This window comes from Myxocyprinus asiaticus, chromosome 18 (assembly GCF_019703515.2).
Source record: "Myxocyprinus asiaticus isolate MX2 ecotype Aquarium Trade chromosome 18, UBuf_Myxa_2, whole genome shotgun sequence".
Taxonomy (NCBI): Eukaryota; Metazoa; Chordata; class Actinopteri; order Cypriniformes; family Catostomidae; genus Myxocyprinus; species Myxocyprinus asiaticus.
In genome coordinates this window covers 19954240-19972066 of record NC_059361.1, presented here as the reverse complement: position 1 = coordinate 19972066, position 17827 = coordinate 19954240, and the positions used below count along the sequence as shown (strand labels likewise).

General features: G+C 34.3%; 2 protein-coding genes across 2 annotated transcripts; one reads left to right on the top strand and one right to left on the bottom strand.

Annotated features, from left to right (window-relative positions):
- Positions 1-722: 722 nt before the first annotated feature.
- Positions 723-4343, bottom strand: LOC127456529 (small acidic protein-like). Its single transcript, XM_051725076.1, has 5 exons — positions 4199-4343; positions 3614-3697; positions 3401-3461; positions 1970-2079; positions 723-1777 (listed from the first exon to the last, which is right to left on the bottom strand). Exons 1-5 carry the CDS (start codon positions 4253-4255, stop codon positions 1568-1570), a joined length of 522 nt encoding a protein of 173 aa, XP_051581036.1. The 5' UTR covers positions 4256-4343; the 3' UTR covers positions 723-1567.
- A 2154-nt stretch (positions 4344-6497) lies between these two features.
- Positions 6498-17684, top strand: LOC127456527 (CD81 antigen-like). The gene is made up of 8 exons (XM_051725073.1): positions 6498-6700; positions 8715-8829; positions 15607-15704; positions 16072-16146; positions 16226-16339; positions 16434-16535; positions 16896-16979; positions 17121-17684. Exons 1-8 carry the CDS (start codon positions 6635-6637, stop codon positions 17181-17183), a joined length of 717 nt encoding a protein of 238 aa, XP_051581033.1. The 5' UTR covers positions 6498-6634; the 3' UTR covers positions 17184-17684.
- The last annotated feature ends 143 nt before the right edge of the window (positions 17685-17827 follow it).

Genomic DNA, 17827 nt, shown 5'->3' with positions numbered 1-17827 from the left:
TAGTGGTTTAATCAATATCTTCAGAAGTGATACGACAGGAGTGGGTGAGAAACAGATCAATATTTTAGTCCTTTTTTACTCTCCACTTTCTAAGCAGTGTTTCCTATTCTAAGAACACTGATTTCTTTCCTCTCCCTCACAAACCGTTAACTTGATCCACCTTATTTTTCAGCAAAACTAGTGCGCCGCCATTATCAACCTTGAATGTGGACCACTTCCGGGATATAGGCTATTTTAGCGATTTAAAAAAAAAAAAAAGACAAAAATACTACATTATGCTGCTTTATATAACAGGCTGGCAATATATGTTGTTATATTATTATCATTAATTATGATTTTCATAAACTCATTTGTTTTGAATTTTACCGTATACATTTTGCCATCGTTGCACAGGCAGAATTGAGACAGTCCTCCGTGCCTTCGGACAGGCCTCCACAAACTTCACACAACCAGAAGACAGCAGAAAGCCACTGGGCAAATGCTGCTTTAACTTTCTTTGCACCAAAACTCCATCTTGTTTCATCCTGGCAAATTAATAAACGCATTTTACTCTCCATTCTTGTCAGAGAGCATTCTTTCTTTCTTAGCAAACAGATCAGGCATTCAGCATGGCTTATGAAACATCGCCTTTATAAATAAACAAATAAAGGCATCAATGGAGGTTATATAGGTACATATAAATGGAGGTTTACATGGAGACAAGAAACACTTCATCGTCACGATCTCGGTAAAATAAGAAGCAGATTTTATTATCGTCTCTTCAATACAACATACAGCAACAAGTAAATGATTCACTTACTCTTTTACTATAAATGCTTAAGTTCGAAAATTATCCGACATTACGCCATCATTCTGCTGTAAATCCTGTGGTTTTGTGATAGTTTATAAACTTATGTCACTAAATTCTGGTATTAATCAATAACAGTGGAACTTTTATACATTCGCCGGAAATGCAGCCGCTGCTTACTTCCGTGTTACAAAATAAGGTGGATACACTTATTTGAAAAATATCTGCAAGATACTGATTTTAAGATCTCAATTCTAACCACAGAACCTCATTTAACTCTTTATTGCTCTCAAGCATTTCATACTCCTTTTAATACACACAAATGACATGATTTTTGTCTGTAAATTCCCTCCATTTGGTTCTTCTTTACTAATAGCAGAGCTGATCATTTGTAAACGATCCTGCTTAAAGTAGAAGTTCCCCAGAAATGAAATTCCTGTTATCATCTACACACCTTCATGTCTTTCGAAACCCATATAATTTTTTTTCCCTTTGCCCTCATGTCATTAGAAATGATCTGGGTTTCGAACAACATGAGGGTGAGTAGACGATGACAGAACTTTCATCTGTGGGTGAATAATTCATTTGATATGGAGAGAACAAATGGTTCCTTGCACGTCCAAATAACTTGGCACCAACAAAATGACGTTTAAAATTGAAAAACACAAGTTAAGGAAATTTCAAAAATGTACCATCATTCTGAGTGAATTACAGCTTACTAAAGTAAACACTTTAGGAGATGAAAAGATTATAACAACAAAAAATCTCTTTCACTCCTATTTATGTTGCTTTCACAAATGCCTTTTTCAAAGTCTTTTTCTTGTCCTCCTTTGAGTTTGTGTGCTGGTCCTGCTCCTGTTTCTTGAGATCTGTGTCAGAAGAAAGTGTTTTCTCTTCCTTGTGTTGTTCTGATGGTTGCTCAGGGGTCTTATCTGAACTCTGTGATTGCTCTGAGGCAGCAGTGCTCTGAATCTCAGCTGGTGGATCGGGCTGTGAGGAGGAAGGAAAGCAGTTCAACGAATCAACAACAGATTCAAGCACACTTTTGAAATGTCTAGTATTAACAAGTGTGTTCATCAGATATAGCAAATAGGGAAAGCTGCCCAGGAGTAATTCCAATTTGTAAGTCTCTTAGTTTATAAATACTATCCAAACACACAGCTTATGAGAGAGTGCTTTCACCTCACTAAATCCCAGACCACAGTGTCTTCTGTTCCTTCCTGAAAGCTTCCCATCCAGACCCTGCCGATACTGGTTCTCCAGCTCACTGGTGATCTTCTGATCCTCTGCCCCTAGAGACAACACACAATCAAATGCAAAATGTCACTATTTGTTCCCATAACTCAAATTTGTCTCACTCATGGTTGCTTTCATCCAGTGTATATCACAGGGTTCCCACAGTCATGGAAACCAGTATATACAGCATCGCGGTAATTTAAAATTGTTTATTTAAAGCCTGCAAAAGTCATGGAAATGACAAATTACCAAAATAAAATCATGGAAATTTTAGTGAATATAGATTTTTGTAGTTATTCTCAGCTCTAAAGAATTTTATTTTCTAGGAATTGCTTTTAATGAATGCAATCCCAACAAAATTATTTAAAAAACCCTTATCCTATTATCAAGAACAACTGGAAACATTGTGGAAAAAATGTATTAGTTAAAAAGTGTAGTTATCCTGATATCAGTAAGATACTATTTTAAATGAATAGTTCACCCAAAAATGAAAATTCTCTCATTATTTGCTCACCCTCATGCCATCCCAGATGTGTTTGACTTTTTTTCTGCAGAACACAAACAAAGATTTTAAGAAGAGTATATCAGCTCTTTAGGTCCATACAACGCAAGTGAATGGTGACCAAAACGTTGAAGCTCCAGAAAGCATATAAAGGCAGCATAAAAGTAATCCATTCGACTCCAGTGGTTAAATCCATGTCTTCAGAAGTGATATGATAAGTGTGGGTGAGAAACAGATCAATATTTTAGTCCTTTTTTATTATAGTTTCTCCTACCTTCCCAGTAGGTGGCGATATACACAAAGAATGTGAATCGCCAAAAACAAAAGAAGAAGAATGTGAAAGTGGAGACTGATAGTAAAAAAGGACTTAAATATTGACCTGTTTCTCACCCACACTTATCACTTATGAAGACATGGATTTAACCACTGGAGTCTTATGGATTTTATGGATTTAAGGAGCTGAAATATTATTATAAAAATCTTTTTGTGTTCTACAGAAGAAAGAAATTACACATCAGGAATAGCATGAAAAAAATTTCATTTTTGGGTGAACTATCCCTTTAAGCTTGTAGTTCTATGTATTACTATATATAAACTGTATTGTAATGCTTGTCCTATGTGCACAATAAATTACAAGACATTACAGATACTTGGATTAAAGATCAGAACATGTTCTCTTTAACAGCATCTGGGGAAAAGGATGTGTGGTATACAGGAAGTCATCTTCATGCACTCCCCATACAATTAATTTTGAAGTGTTTTTTCCAGCTCAATGGGAGGTTGCAATCGCTTGGTGACATGTCAAGCATTCAAATACAGAAACCTTTCACTTCCACTCTAGAGACCACCGCTTCACCATACCGTTGGGTACTCACCACTTCGGAAATGAGACGTCGATTTGTGATCCCCAATAACAAGGCGTCCAGTGTGCTCTTTCTATAAATAAATGAAAACAATGAAGAATGTGTGATCTCTTTCATGTTCAAACAGCAAATTGTCGATTAATGATTATCTGAAACAGATTAACTGCAATAAAATCATATAATTTAAAAACAGAAAGTATGAGACTTAATGGAGTTCAACTGTACCTTTCCTGCTCCCATCAGCCTCAAAAACTTCTGCTTCCTTTCGTCTGTCCCCAAATCTGCTGATGCCCATTGTGTGGATCCTGTCTGCAATGACAAGCCAAATCAGATTAAACTGAGCCATTTGGCAAGGCAAGAAATTGTGTAAATGTTATACACAATCGTAAAAAGGGCCTTACATAGACGTGAAAAGAGAAAGAAAAAAGGCACATCAAAGTCCATTATAATACCACATAGGACCATTATGAATGCATCGACGTTGGTGATAAAGTGATGTTTACTCTATGAAAACACTTAACAGAAATGATCTTGCTTGAACAATCTTGTTACCTACCTTGCTAGATATGCAAATTAAAAAAAATTGCTCAAAGAACAATAAAGTACCCAAAACAGGCAGATAAAACACGACTTAAATGTAACTGTTTTGACTGAACTACAGACTGAAGTATAAGTCTTCTTTGTAACACTACTAGCATTTAAAAAGAGCTAGAAACAACATTACTAACACATTGCTAACGTTGCTGGTTCGCCTAAATGTCAGAGCATTTTGTGTTAATTAAAATATGTGTAATGAGAGAAACTACATACTTCATTTGGAGATGCAGATCGTTTTGTGCCTTTACATCTTTCGTCAGAAGAACTCATTTTGCAAGGTTTTAAACTACAGTGCTCAAATAAACATAGCTAGCGCCTGATTGTTTTAGCAGCTAGCGACCTGTAATGACACTCAGAATAATGCATCATGGGAGGTGTAGTCAGTGGCGTAGCCAACGGCAAATTAGACCAAGGCCCACTTAGTACAGTAGAGATTATTCTTTGATTTCAAATATATATTTATAAAGTAGTTTAAAAAAGTATAAATTCTTTTTTCTGAAAGTGTTAAATGAACTGTTTGAATGCATCGCTTCTCTGTTATTATGGAAAATTTGGAAAATACAAATTTGGGCAAAAACTTGGCCCATCCATTTTTATTAAGCCCCACCCAAAAGTCATTTCCTGGCTACGTCCTGGGTGTAGTTACAACGAAGTGCCACTACCAAGGAGCTCTAAAAGACAGGCCACTACTATTTAAAAATTTAACCTCACACTTTTTTTAGCCAAGGACCGCAAAATGTAGATTCGTAAATTACAAACCACTTTTTTGGGCTTCAACTTTTCACTGTCAGAAATTTTAACGATAACTCTCAGTGTATGAGGGTAAAATATTCTTGTTAATTATGGGACATTTCTGATACTTAATTCTTCTTATTTCTTTACTATTTTTATTTATTTTGATGTACTTTGAGTATGTCGAAGTGAGCTTTATTAATTCTCTTTCCCTTTGTCTCCCTTCCTGATTATATATATATATATATATATATATATATATATATATATATATATATATATATATATATATATATTATTCATGCAAACATTTGATTAATATTTACTAAATATTTATTATTATTATTATTATTATTATTATTATTATTATTATTATAAATAGTAAAGAGTTAGTCCTTGGTAAAGACTGATGCAAATTTTAATTTGTTAAACTTAAAAATATATATATTTAAAAGTGCACTCAGTAATTTTTATCTCATTAAAAATGTTTTACTTGAAACAGTTATAAAATCATGAGCAATTACATGAGATTAAGACTCCAGCCATATCAGTAATCTTATCAAAGCTGTTTTATTCTACATGGAGAGGGTCTCCTCATGGGGGCTGCCATGTTAGAATCACATGACCAGTTGAATTCTACTGGCTTTATCTCAGTAACCAGCCTGTTATTTGACACTTTCACTCTTGGATTAAATTAATCATGGCAGACTGTGTAGCCTGTAGTGAATTTCTACAATGGGATCTGTAACTAAAAACTATTGATTTTGAATAAAGCTGCATACACGCCGCTAGGTGTCACTGTAGGTCCAAGATGACACAAACGCAAAAGTTACTGAGTGCACCTTTAAAGGAATATTCCGGGTTCAATACAAGTTAAGCTCAATCAACAGCATTTGTGGCATAATGCTGATTACAAGAAAAATGTATTTTGACTCCTCATGTTGATCTCCTTTTCTTTAAAAAACAAATCTGGGTTACAGCGAGGCTCTTATAATGGAAGTGAATGGGGCCAATCCGTAAACGTTAAAATACTAACTTTTTCAAAAGTTATAGCCACAAGACATAAACAATGTGTGTTAATATGATTTTAGTGTGATAAAATCGCTTACTGACCTTTTCTGTGTAAAGTTATATCCAATATTACAACTTTGTTGCCATGATGATGTAATGTCAACAAACCTAAAGCCATAAAATGACTGTAAAATTTACAATTTAAACAACTTTACAGCTTAAATAATACAAGAGTTTTAACAGAAGAATTAATGTAAGTGTTTTTATAAAATTATAAGCTTCACATTTCTGCCTTTAAACCCTCCAAAAATTAGCCCCATTCACTCAAGTGCCTCACTGTAACCTCCATTTTTGCTTTATTTCAAGAAAAGGAGTGATGTATCGAAATTATTTTTTGTGGTAATCAGCATTATGCTAAAAATGCTGTTGACTGAGCTTCACTTGTTTTGAACCCAGAATATTCCTTTAAGCAATTTTTTTTAAGGTTCATGCATTATTATTATTATTTATTTTTTTATTAATAAAAATTCAAATATATGTTTTTATTATTTTGTTAAAGATTACTAAATTAATTAAATCAATTATAGTCTATTAATTACATGATTCAATTATAGACTAATCTATCAATCAATTAAAAGAATGTTTTTAGATGTAAATATGGAACGGGGCTGAGCTTGTCACTGAACATTTCTCTCTATTTTTTTTTTTTTTTTTTTTCCTGACTCAGTACGTTTATATGAACACATGAGATTGTAGGAAGTCTCAGTTTCTTGGTTTAATCAGTTGACATCCGGACTGCATGCGCGTACTCATATCCGTCTGTTTAACGGAGACTCACTTATCTTCCTCGAGATCAGCAACATTTCAGCACATCTTTGACTTATAACAGCAGGACTGCAGTAAGCCATGGCTGTTACCGGCTGCTCTCAGTGCATTAAATACGTGCTCTTCTTCTTAAACTTCATTTTTTGGGTGAGTATACTGTATATAATTAAAATACTATTACTAAATGTATATTGCATCATGCTTGTTTTTTGGTTGTTGTACTACTATTTAATTTGTACTGATACTATTATAATTATATTATTGTCATTATTAGTAGTAGTAGTAGTAGTACACATGTTACTACATCATTGCAATTTGTGAGGTAATTCTATACTATCTTCGAGAAACGTTAGCCATATTTTTGTCCCATACAGTCATTTAGGCTAACACTGTGAAATATAAAGTAATTTAATTCTTCATACCAATTTAAATGCATTAGACCCATAACTGTCACTGCTTACACTGAATCAGGCAGTTTGTCCATGATTTTTGCTCTCTTAAGAACACTTGTTGATCCTGTTAAACTGTTAGATCACAAGATTTAACTAATGATAAAGTATATATGAACAAATTATTGTGTATGATTTTAAATTTTCCTGATTACATGAATCCCAAGGTCATGATTTACAGTAAGTCTAAATTAGCATTTTATAGAGTTTTTTTGTTTTTATCTTGCCTCAATCGCCTTTGGCTCGCTCACTGGGGGTTTAAATACATTAAAAAGACATTAAGACATGATTCACTTGGGGGGCACTGTCAGCTAAATGCTGCACACGCTGTCTGTCTTGTGTATGTGTTCTCAGACATAAGGAATATGTGTGTCCCTGGCTTCAGAGCCTCTTGGAGAGGGTTTGCTGTGGTTTTGTTGTATTTTTATACTGTCTATAATTATGACCATGTGTTTTAGGGACATGCATACACCATAAAAAACCAAGGCAAATAAGAGAGGGAGAAAGAGAAAGAATTTATGATGTGGAAATCCTCGTTGGAGATGTATTTTTTTATATACATGCTATTATAACTTGTTTGATTAAGTCTATGATTGTTTTTATAAAAAAAAAAATTCAGATTCAGATTCTTCAGCAGCTATGTAGCAAGTCCTGTCCTGACAGACTATAACAATATCTGTCATCAGTTCTCATCATTGCAACCATCTCTTTAAATAACAAATTATCAACAAATTATCAACATCACGTCATTTGTATTTAGCTATTACACTGAAAAAAATGTTAACCTATAAATGTGCTTTATGTGGTAATATCCAAACAAATGGGTTTATTCAAGTCAAAAATATGATTTAATATCACTGAATCAACCTGGTTATCAAGCAAATTAATTGTAAGGGTTTTAGATCTGGTAGATCTAGCTCCTTCAGATAACTTTGCAGGTTGCAACTTTTTTACAGTGTAGGCTAACATTATGGAATGACATTCATTACATGAATTAAAATAGTTTACTTTATACTGTATGTTTCCTAATTCTTAACAGGTGAAATCCTGTAAATTAAAAATAATCTTTTTGGACCCATCTTGATTAAACTCTCTTTTGCAATGCTGCCACTGTGAATCACTTTATATTCTTGTTTTCATTCAAGACCTTTAACTTGCATGAGGATGATATTTTGTGATATTATATCCACATTCATAGCGGCCAATCCCAAACCCTCTTGAGATGCGTATTGTTTCCTGTCATTGTGCTTCACATACTGGCCCCCAGAATGCCAACACAAAAATATAGCTGCCTCACTTCCACATGTTGCTCACTGAAACTGTTACTTCCTGCTCCTCGAATTAAAAAACAAAACAAAACAAAACAGGGTGGATGTGGATGGGCTATCAGACTTGTCATCAGATAGCCCATTATAGAGAACTAACTCTCTCAGGGTAAAAAAAAGGACCCCCTCCATCCATTAGATGTTAGTGTGAATGACAGTAAACCCGTCAGACAGTTCTGCCCTAAATATAGGAAAAAATTACCTCTGGAGTGACATCCAGAGGAAATAAACATTTCTAGAGCAGAGACATCTGTAAAATGATTGTACTTTTGTGCTCCAAATGTTAAAAGCATTTATGAATGAGAGATCTTTTTGCTCAATAGCAAAAGTAAACACTACTACACTACTGTTTTCTTACATTCTTGTCTCTTTCTTTCTTATTTTTAGTTGGCTGGTGGTGTGATTCTGGGTGTAGCTCTATGGCTTCGCCATGACAGTCAAACCAGCAACCTCCTAATGCTTCAGTTTGAGGGGAATCAAGCCCCAGGCACCTTTTATATCAGTAAGTGATTAGCCATAACACACTAAATGTGGCTACCACTGATCTAAATGTGGCTACCGTTGATCACAAAGTTGGTTTCCATGGAAAATCAAATGATTAGGTTCAATTGTAAATGCCAGTTTAAAAAGTTAGTTTAAAGGGATAGTTCACCCAAAAATGAAAATTCTCTCATCATTTACTCACCCTCATGCCATCCAAGATATGTACGACTTTCCTTCTTCTGCAGAATACAAATGAAGATTTTCAAGGAATATCTCAGCTAGTTCCATACAATGCAAGTGAAAGGTGACCAGTTAAATGCATGTCTCCAGAAGTTATATGATAAATGTGGGTGAGAAACAGATCAATATTTAAGTCCTTTTTTTTTACTATAAATCTACACTTTCACATTCAGCCACCTGCTAGTTGGGGCTGGTAAATAATGAAATAGCACTTAAATATTGATCTGTTTCTCACCCACACTTATCATATCGCCTCTGAAGACATGGATTTAATCAATGGCGTCATATGGATTACTTTTATGCTGCCTTTATGTGATTTTTGGACCTTCAGAGGTCTGGTCACAATTTACTTGCATTGTTTGGACCTACAGAGCTGAGATATTCTTAAAAAAAATGTTAGTTTGTGTTCTGCAGAAGAAAGAAAGTCAATAACATCTGGGATGGCATGAGGGTGAGTAAATGATGAGAGAATTTTCTTTTTTGGGTGAACTATCCCTTTAAGAGTGGCACCAACAGCTTTGACCAAGGTTAAATTGTTTCACTGAAAATGACTGGAATTATATAAATTGTAACTACTATGTCTAGTTCTATTTGCCCACCTTGTTATTTAAACTAGCCAGTCAAACCCCGCCATCATAAACCTCAGAAAATAACATTTGCCCATTCATTTCCAATCTAAATCACTTCTGCCAAATGTTGCTAATTATATCCTCTTAACATGACATCATAAGCACCAGCTGTGTATTGGATTAGATTTCATATTGTTTAACATGGAATATTTTGCATGATTCTGTTTAAGATATGTAGAATTTGATACAGGAAATTTTTTTGAACAGCACATTGTCATATTTCAAATTTAGGCAGTTTTTATAATTCAGTTTTATTAATCATCTTTACAGGTCTTAACACTATACAATGCCTGTACAATGTCCAGGGTATTGTTTACAATAATGTGCAGAATTTGTTTTTATTCTTATTTGTTGTACTTTTTTGCTCACATCACACACACACACATACAAACTGCACACAAACTGCACACAAACTGCAACAGAACAGAGATACATAACAATTGAGGGGCATACAGCATACAAAAATTATTATATATATCATAAAGTATTATAAATATTTGAGTTTTACACTTACATTTAGAGATACCCACAGACAGTATATGCATTTAAAATAATAAATAAATAAATGAATTTATATTTTTATTGTTATAATGTCCATTTTGATTAAATAAATTCTCCTTAAGCTCATGCTGTATATTATACAGGGAACCTTATAGATTTGTACATTTAAAAAAGATTAATTTAAAAACAACAGGGTCCAAAATATATAGTTCAGTTTCTATTTATTTAACAGATTTAATAATCAATTAGAGTTGTCAAAATTAACGTGTTAATGCATGTGATAAACTGAAAAATTGAACGCGTTAATTTTTCTTAATCACGATTAACACATTTACCGTTAATAGAGCATAAACCAGCATAAAAACTGTTCGAAAGGGCAGAACCTTTGCGATGTGTCCGCCCGGAATCATTACACTGGATCCTTCACAACACAAACAGCAGTGATTCAGTGTCAGTGATAAAGTGATGGAGAAAGGAGCTCTTAACGCTATTTGTTATACAAAACAAGCCTAGATGGGACTTGTTACAGAAATCAAGTATTTGTTTTTAAATAAGGTCCATTTAATTAACAAAGAAACACACCAAGTCTTAATTATCACCAAAAGCAGAATGAGATGTTTTTGTCTGCAAGCGCTTTTCATGTGGAGTTCAAAGTGGTGCTTGATTCTGGCATTAATACCCTGATGTGAATCATGAACGCAGCTTCACAATTGCTGTAACAAAGCGGATAGTCACGGTCTACTGGCTGATTAATATTGTGCAGGATGAGAGTTTAAGAGATTTAATACCCATTGCAATGAAAATGCAACCTACAGTATGTGGGAACTAGTTCTTTCAATTAGTCAAACTCCCAATTAGACTTTTGAAATATTTAATGTTACTTGAATTGGTGATATTTTAGTGCATTTCTATCTTTATTCTGTGGAGGGCTTAGTTTGGAAAATGTTAATAAAGCATTATTGTTACATATTGTTTTGTTTTCTTTCCTAAGAAGGAAATAAATGATTTTTGACAAGAAAAGAAGTATATTTAGAGTTACATTTTAACACTTTTAAAATCTGTGATTAATCGCAATTAGCTACAAAAATTATGCGATTAATCGTGATTAAAAAATGTAATCAACTGACCGCACTATAATCAACACAACCAAAATTGTATTAAACGTTAAAGTAAAACCTTGATTTTAAGAATCGTTATCTGGATTGTTAAAATGAAGATTGTGATTAATCGTAAAATGTATATTTCTACCCAGCCCTAATGTGTTCTCCTGTGTTAAAATATGTGAATAAATGCATATAAGAATTTGAGAAAAGGAGTGCAGATCATCTTTTTTTTTTTTTTAGACTAAGAGAACTTGTTTTCTACGGATCTATGAACCCTGAACTGGTAGAGTGCAGTGACTCCATTTCTTTACCCAGCCCTAATAAAAAAAAATCACATTTCAAGTAAATGAACAGAATGTTGTCCTTGGTTGTAGATATTGTTGTAATATCATGACTGGGAAGCTTCTGCACTATGAGCTTTGAGAAAATAACTCCTGAAATAGAGGGGCATGGCCACACAGACTCCTCAAAAGATAGAAACAGGAAACAGGGTCTAAGCTGGACTCTAAGGGTCACTCAATCAATGTGTGTGTACGTGTGAGTTTACAAACTATGACAACAACAGTAGAATATAATTGCATAAGAGAAAGAGGTTTAATCCTGTTTGTCATGTAGTAGGATGTAGACGTGTTACAGTCAGCCCTTCCGGTAAATGCTCCCTTTTCAGTTTTCTTTCTGGAATAACACTTCATTCTGCAGCTTTTACATGAAGGCAGTGATTCTAGATACACACCCACAGGGTGTTTTAAAAGAACCAGGGAAAGACCATTAGTTACCACAGGGTGTGTTCATACTCCACCCATATGTGCACAAATAGTACACACACACACACACACACACACACACACACGCATGTTGGTACTCCCATCATTACGAGGACTCTCCATAGACATAATGGTTTTATACTGTACAAAATATATATTTTATCCCCTACCCCTAAACCTAACCCTCATAGAAATATTTTGGCATTTTTACATTTTCAACAAAACATTGTTTAGTATGTTTTTTATGCCATTTGAATTTTGAGGACACAAGGGGTGTCCTCATAAACCACATTTATAGCATAATACCCTTGTTATTACTAGTGTGTAACCTAAATAAATGTCCTCATAAACCACAAAAACCAACTCTCTCTCTCTCTCTCTCTCTCTCTCTCTCTCTCACACACACACACACACACACACTTATCCACAGTAGTTGCACACAGAGAGTTCAGCAGCATGTTGTGGGCACTAGTATATGTTCCACCCATTCATTTATGTAGAGACCATTGGCTTGCCTGTTTTTAGTCAGTGTAAGTAATTGGAGGAACCGTAGCTCTGCCTGTCTCTTTATATAGCAGCAACAACCTTTTCTGATTAAAGAAGTTAGGGTTGTTGGTATGGCCCATCCAGAGTTAGAAGAGAGAGATGAAGAGTTTTCTTCTGCTTCTGCTGAACATCCATGTAATTCAAAAAGCCCTACTCATGTGCCTGTTAAACCACAAATTAGAGTGAGCAGTGGTTGGACTTACTCAAGTGCTGTTTAAATAACCCTAAAAATATGTTCAAGCCCTGATGCCCTGCCAGACAGTGGAGCAAATCATTATAGGAATCTGAGAACACTTTCAGACATATGAATGTAGGATCAGAAAATTCCTAAATATATATGTTGTAAGCAGAGCTGAACAGTGTTGATAGGTAAAGATCAAACTTTGATCAGCTCTGACTACTTCCTGTGTGATCATGTTGGACTGCAGTTTGAGCTGCAGCTGTGCAGCGTGTATGTGTATTTACTTTTTAGCATGTAAGATATTGTTCGTTAGATTGTGGTCAACAAGATCACATCTTCACTTGAGAGAAAATTCATCACCTTATACATTTTTAAAGTACATATATTTTTCTATTGATTATCGTCTGCAAGGAGAAGAACTGAATCCCTTTGTTTAGTTTATTAGTATATTAGTATATTAAAAACACATAATATAAAGTCACAGTATGATGATTAACATGTTTCCCCCTACATATTTAGACAATATAGTGTAATTATTCTACTACATATGCAACACCACAATAATAAAGATGAAAAAAAAAATGTAAATGTAAAAATAATTTTATATTTTCTGAAGAAAAGATGGTGAGATGGTGCTTGTCTCTGCAGAACTCACCACCATGATGCTAGGGTGTTCTGGGTGTTGCTATGTGGTTGCTAAGGTGTTCTTGGTGAGTGCAAGGGCCTTGCTAGATGGTTGCCTGCAAGGAAAGAAATTATGAGTTGGATTAACTTAAAATATATATGTAGCATTTTTACATCACACTTTTTAAGTAAATTCAACTTGTGGTCATTTTATGTCAGCATAACTAGAAAACCTTTGTTAGATATACACAAATGTATCAGTTCATTCAACTTTATTTACTTAAAAAGGTATGTCACATGAATAAGATTTGACAACTAATAGCATGTTGTTTCAAATTAACTTTAATACTATTGTTTCTAATTTAATTGTCTCATTCAAATAATGAATGAGGTCAATCATTAAACAATTGATTTGTCAAAGAAGAGCACATGAAGCTTCACTTCAGCACATTCACATGTGCAAGGAAACATTACATGGATTGAACAGGATCCAACTTCACCAAAGGGAACACTAATAACCCTCATGTTGACTTTAAACAAAACAAATAATAACTATAAAACTACATCAATAATACTACAAATAATTCTTAAATAAAAAATTCTTAATAACAACTAATTACATTTCCCAATAAGTTCCTTTTGACAAAACAAACCAGCTTAAATTATTCAAGTGCAAGATCTTATGGGTATTTCCAACAACCTCAGTTCTGTACTTGATCGTTTGAGTTAGTAGTAAAATCTTAATTTTATGGATTTTAAAGCCAATTATTCTAAGTTCACCTTATAATTAATATTTTGTGTTATACACATTAATCTAAATTAAGTAAAGCTAAAAATATTATTAGTAGAAGCTATTTATTTTCTTACATTATGGTTGTTGAGCCAACAAAAACGTATGTGTATGCTCTGGGTAATTGCTACTATAGGTGATGGCTTACTGGCCCAAGCCAAAAGAGAACACCTCAAAGTCTCAATAATATTCGGATCCCTATATGACTTGGGTCTATGTAATTGTTAGGATGATTGAGGTTTACGTGTTGAGGGTCTACTTTAAAAAACTTTCAATAAAACATATTCATGTTGAGTGTCCTCTCCTTTAGGGGCAAACAGTCATTTAAAAATATGCATGATAAAAACAATTGAATATTTCCTGTGTTGCTTATTGAAAATTTGCTGAACAAGAGATCTGTAGTTGCTGTGACAAGAGTTCATCAGCTGAAGAACATACTCAGCATTTAGTGAACAAAAAAATCCAGGCTGTCTTAAGTACTGAGGACAATTGGCTCTGTTAAATAGAGGGTTCCTGTTTACAGATCTCCCCATGGCTGTTTCAGTCTCTGTGGTGAGCTGCTCTTTAACCTACAAGTCCTGAGGTTCTTTTGACTTTTTTGCTCTTTTTCTCTCTCACGTACTCTTTTTTTCTTTTGCAGTGCTGAAGCTATTGCCATAGTGATAAATCAGGCAGGTGAATGCAGATTAGCTGTATTGATTGTTTGTTTAGCCTTGACAAATTCCACTGTCAACAACGAAATAAGCAAAATGAGACAAATTGCCTCCATGTTATTCCACACATTATTTAATTTATATTTTCTATATATCCTTTATGAAAACACAATATTGATAGACTGATAACTACACAATATACATATACAGCAGTTTTATACACATGTATACTAAAAGGATTCAAGTATGTTCAACACAGCTGCACAGAATAGTAAAAGCATGCCATCTAGTGGCTGCATATTGCATTAAAGGGATAGTTCACCCAAAAAATAAAATCTCTCATCATTTACTCACCCTCATGCCATCCCAGATGTGCATGACTTTCTTTCTTCTGTTGAACACAAAGATTTTTAGAAGAATCTCTCAGCTCTCTAGGTCCATACAGTGCAAGTGAATGGTGTCCAACCCTTTCAAACTCCAAAAAGCACATAAAAGCAGCATAAAAGTAATCAATACGACTCCAGTGGTTTTATATATGTCTTCTGAAGCGATGCAATCACTTTGGGTGAGAAGCAGATCAATGTTTCAATCCTTTTTTTACTATAAATCTCCACTTTCACTTTCAAAATGTGAAAGAAGGTGAAAGTGGAGATTTAAAGTAAAAAAGGAATTAAATAGTATCTGTTTCTCACCCACACTTATCATATCGCTTCTAAAACCTTTTATTCTGATGTCAAACAAGCATTATTTATTTTACTCTTCCAGGTGTGTATGTTCTTATAGCGACTGGGGCTATAATGATGTTTGTGGGGTTTCTCGGTTGTTATGGTGCCATTCAAGAATCTCAGTGCCTCTTAGGAACGGTGGGTATCACTAAACTCCAACTAGTCTGCCCTTAAAAAATTTAATTTATGATTCACAAGACCTTTTAACTGCACTTTCTACTTGTGGTTCCAATTCATAGGACATTTTTACTTTAACAAGTAATAAATATTAATGTTTTTTTTTTTAATGAACAGAAATGTACAATGTCCATGTCCACTTTCCATTTATTTTTATGCATAAGGCATGCATTATTTCCTTAAAAGTTAAAATTTCCCCATAAAAATTAATGAAAGTCCAGTGATTTACATAAGAATTGTCATTAAAGTCCTCCCCCTCAGTAGATAACCATTACCCTACTCTTTCTTTCTCTATCTCACAGTTTTTCCTCTTCTCTTTCTCCTTCAGTTCTTCACATGTTTGGCGATCCTCTTTGCCTGTGAGGTGGCGGCAGGAATATGGTGCTTTATTAACAGGGACACGGTAAGGCTGAGCACACACACTCAAACTTGTGATTTTACTTTTGAAGTCTACATCACCTGCCTCCTTTCTATCCATCCAGATCTCCACTGAGCTTATTAACTTTTATGATACTGCATACATTAAAGCTGTGGATCCGGTGGGCACACCATCCAAACAGGCAGCCATCAAGGTTTTGGAGGTCTTCCATGACACAGTGAGTTGCCTAAATCAGTTATTTTATCACAGCTGTTCTGTTTTGATTTTAAATATAACTCACCCCTATCTCTCTCTCTCTCTTGATATATCAGCTTGAGTGCTGTGGTAAAGGGGATGATAATGAACTTTTCAAAGCTGTTCAGGCCTCTGTGTGTCCCAAGATGACAAACCCAATTGACCCACTCATCTCTCAGGTATCTGCTGAATATCTAATGCTGGTGATTGTTTTGACATTTTTGTCTTGTATTTGGTGTGAATAGGGTTAGACTATGACCTGCCCTTTAACAGATGGGTTTGGCTCGACTATGTTCAAATTCAGCGAGAGAAAAAAATAGTATGAGACAATTTTATTTAGTTTATTATAAGCCATTTTTCTCAGTGTCAGTGTTGGCGTATTTATAGTGTTTTTTGGTTTGTTTTTTGTTTTTTTGGGTCGTATGCCTACAGTATAATTATTAAATCCTAATGAAATAAAATAATATTTGGTGATATTTTGATATCTGACAGTCTAATTGATGTAGATTGCACTGATATGTTGATGTTGTGCCCTTCAGAGTTGCCACATAAAGCTAAAGGACCTGTTCACTGAGAAACTCCATGTGATTGGCTTGGCTGCCCTAGTGATCGCTGTCATCATGGTAAGAAAGAAATGCAATTGAACACACACAAGCACAATTACAGACTTGAACTATGAATAACTCAACACTCCTCCTAAAATATTCCTTAAAAACAGCTATGTGTATAATTTTGTCTATATTTTCTCTCTACTTTGTGTGCAGATTTTTGAGATGATCTTCACCATGGTCCTCTGCTGTGCAATCCGCAATAGTCCTGCATACTGAGTGACTGTATGATGAACAAACCTTTGATTTTTACCAGTAATGGACAGAAGACCATTTCACTTCTGTGTTCCCTCTCTTTTTCAGTTCCGGTGCCCAAGCACTGAGCATTGATCTCTGCATTTTTAGAGAGGACTTCTTATGTGAATGCACCAGAATACACATCAAGGGCTATCATAGATAAATATTTCAGCAAGATACAGTAACAGTCTTTTACAATGAGGAGGTGTCTAGTCTACATATTTAACAATAATGTGATTTACTTGTAAAGGCTTTTATTTTGTATTGTTTTACTATTTAAGTTTAATTATTATTATTATTTCAATGTAAAAACAAACACTTTCATGTGCTCTTATTGTCTATTTAATATGTCTCTTAATATTGCAATAACTTTAGAACACTAAAACAACTGTACCACAAAATGAACCACATAATGTTGCGAGTCTGCATGCATTTGCGCATGCAGATTTTAAAAAGGTAAATATTTTATGAATCTGTTATGCAGCAGAGAACATTTTCAGTCAAACAATGCTTTCTGAGACAGCTTTCTGAGTGCATATCAGACACTGGATTTCACCGACTGCTAATGATGGTGTTATTGCAATCTTATTTCTTCATGATTTACACCCACATGAAACTAATAAAAC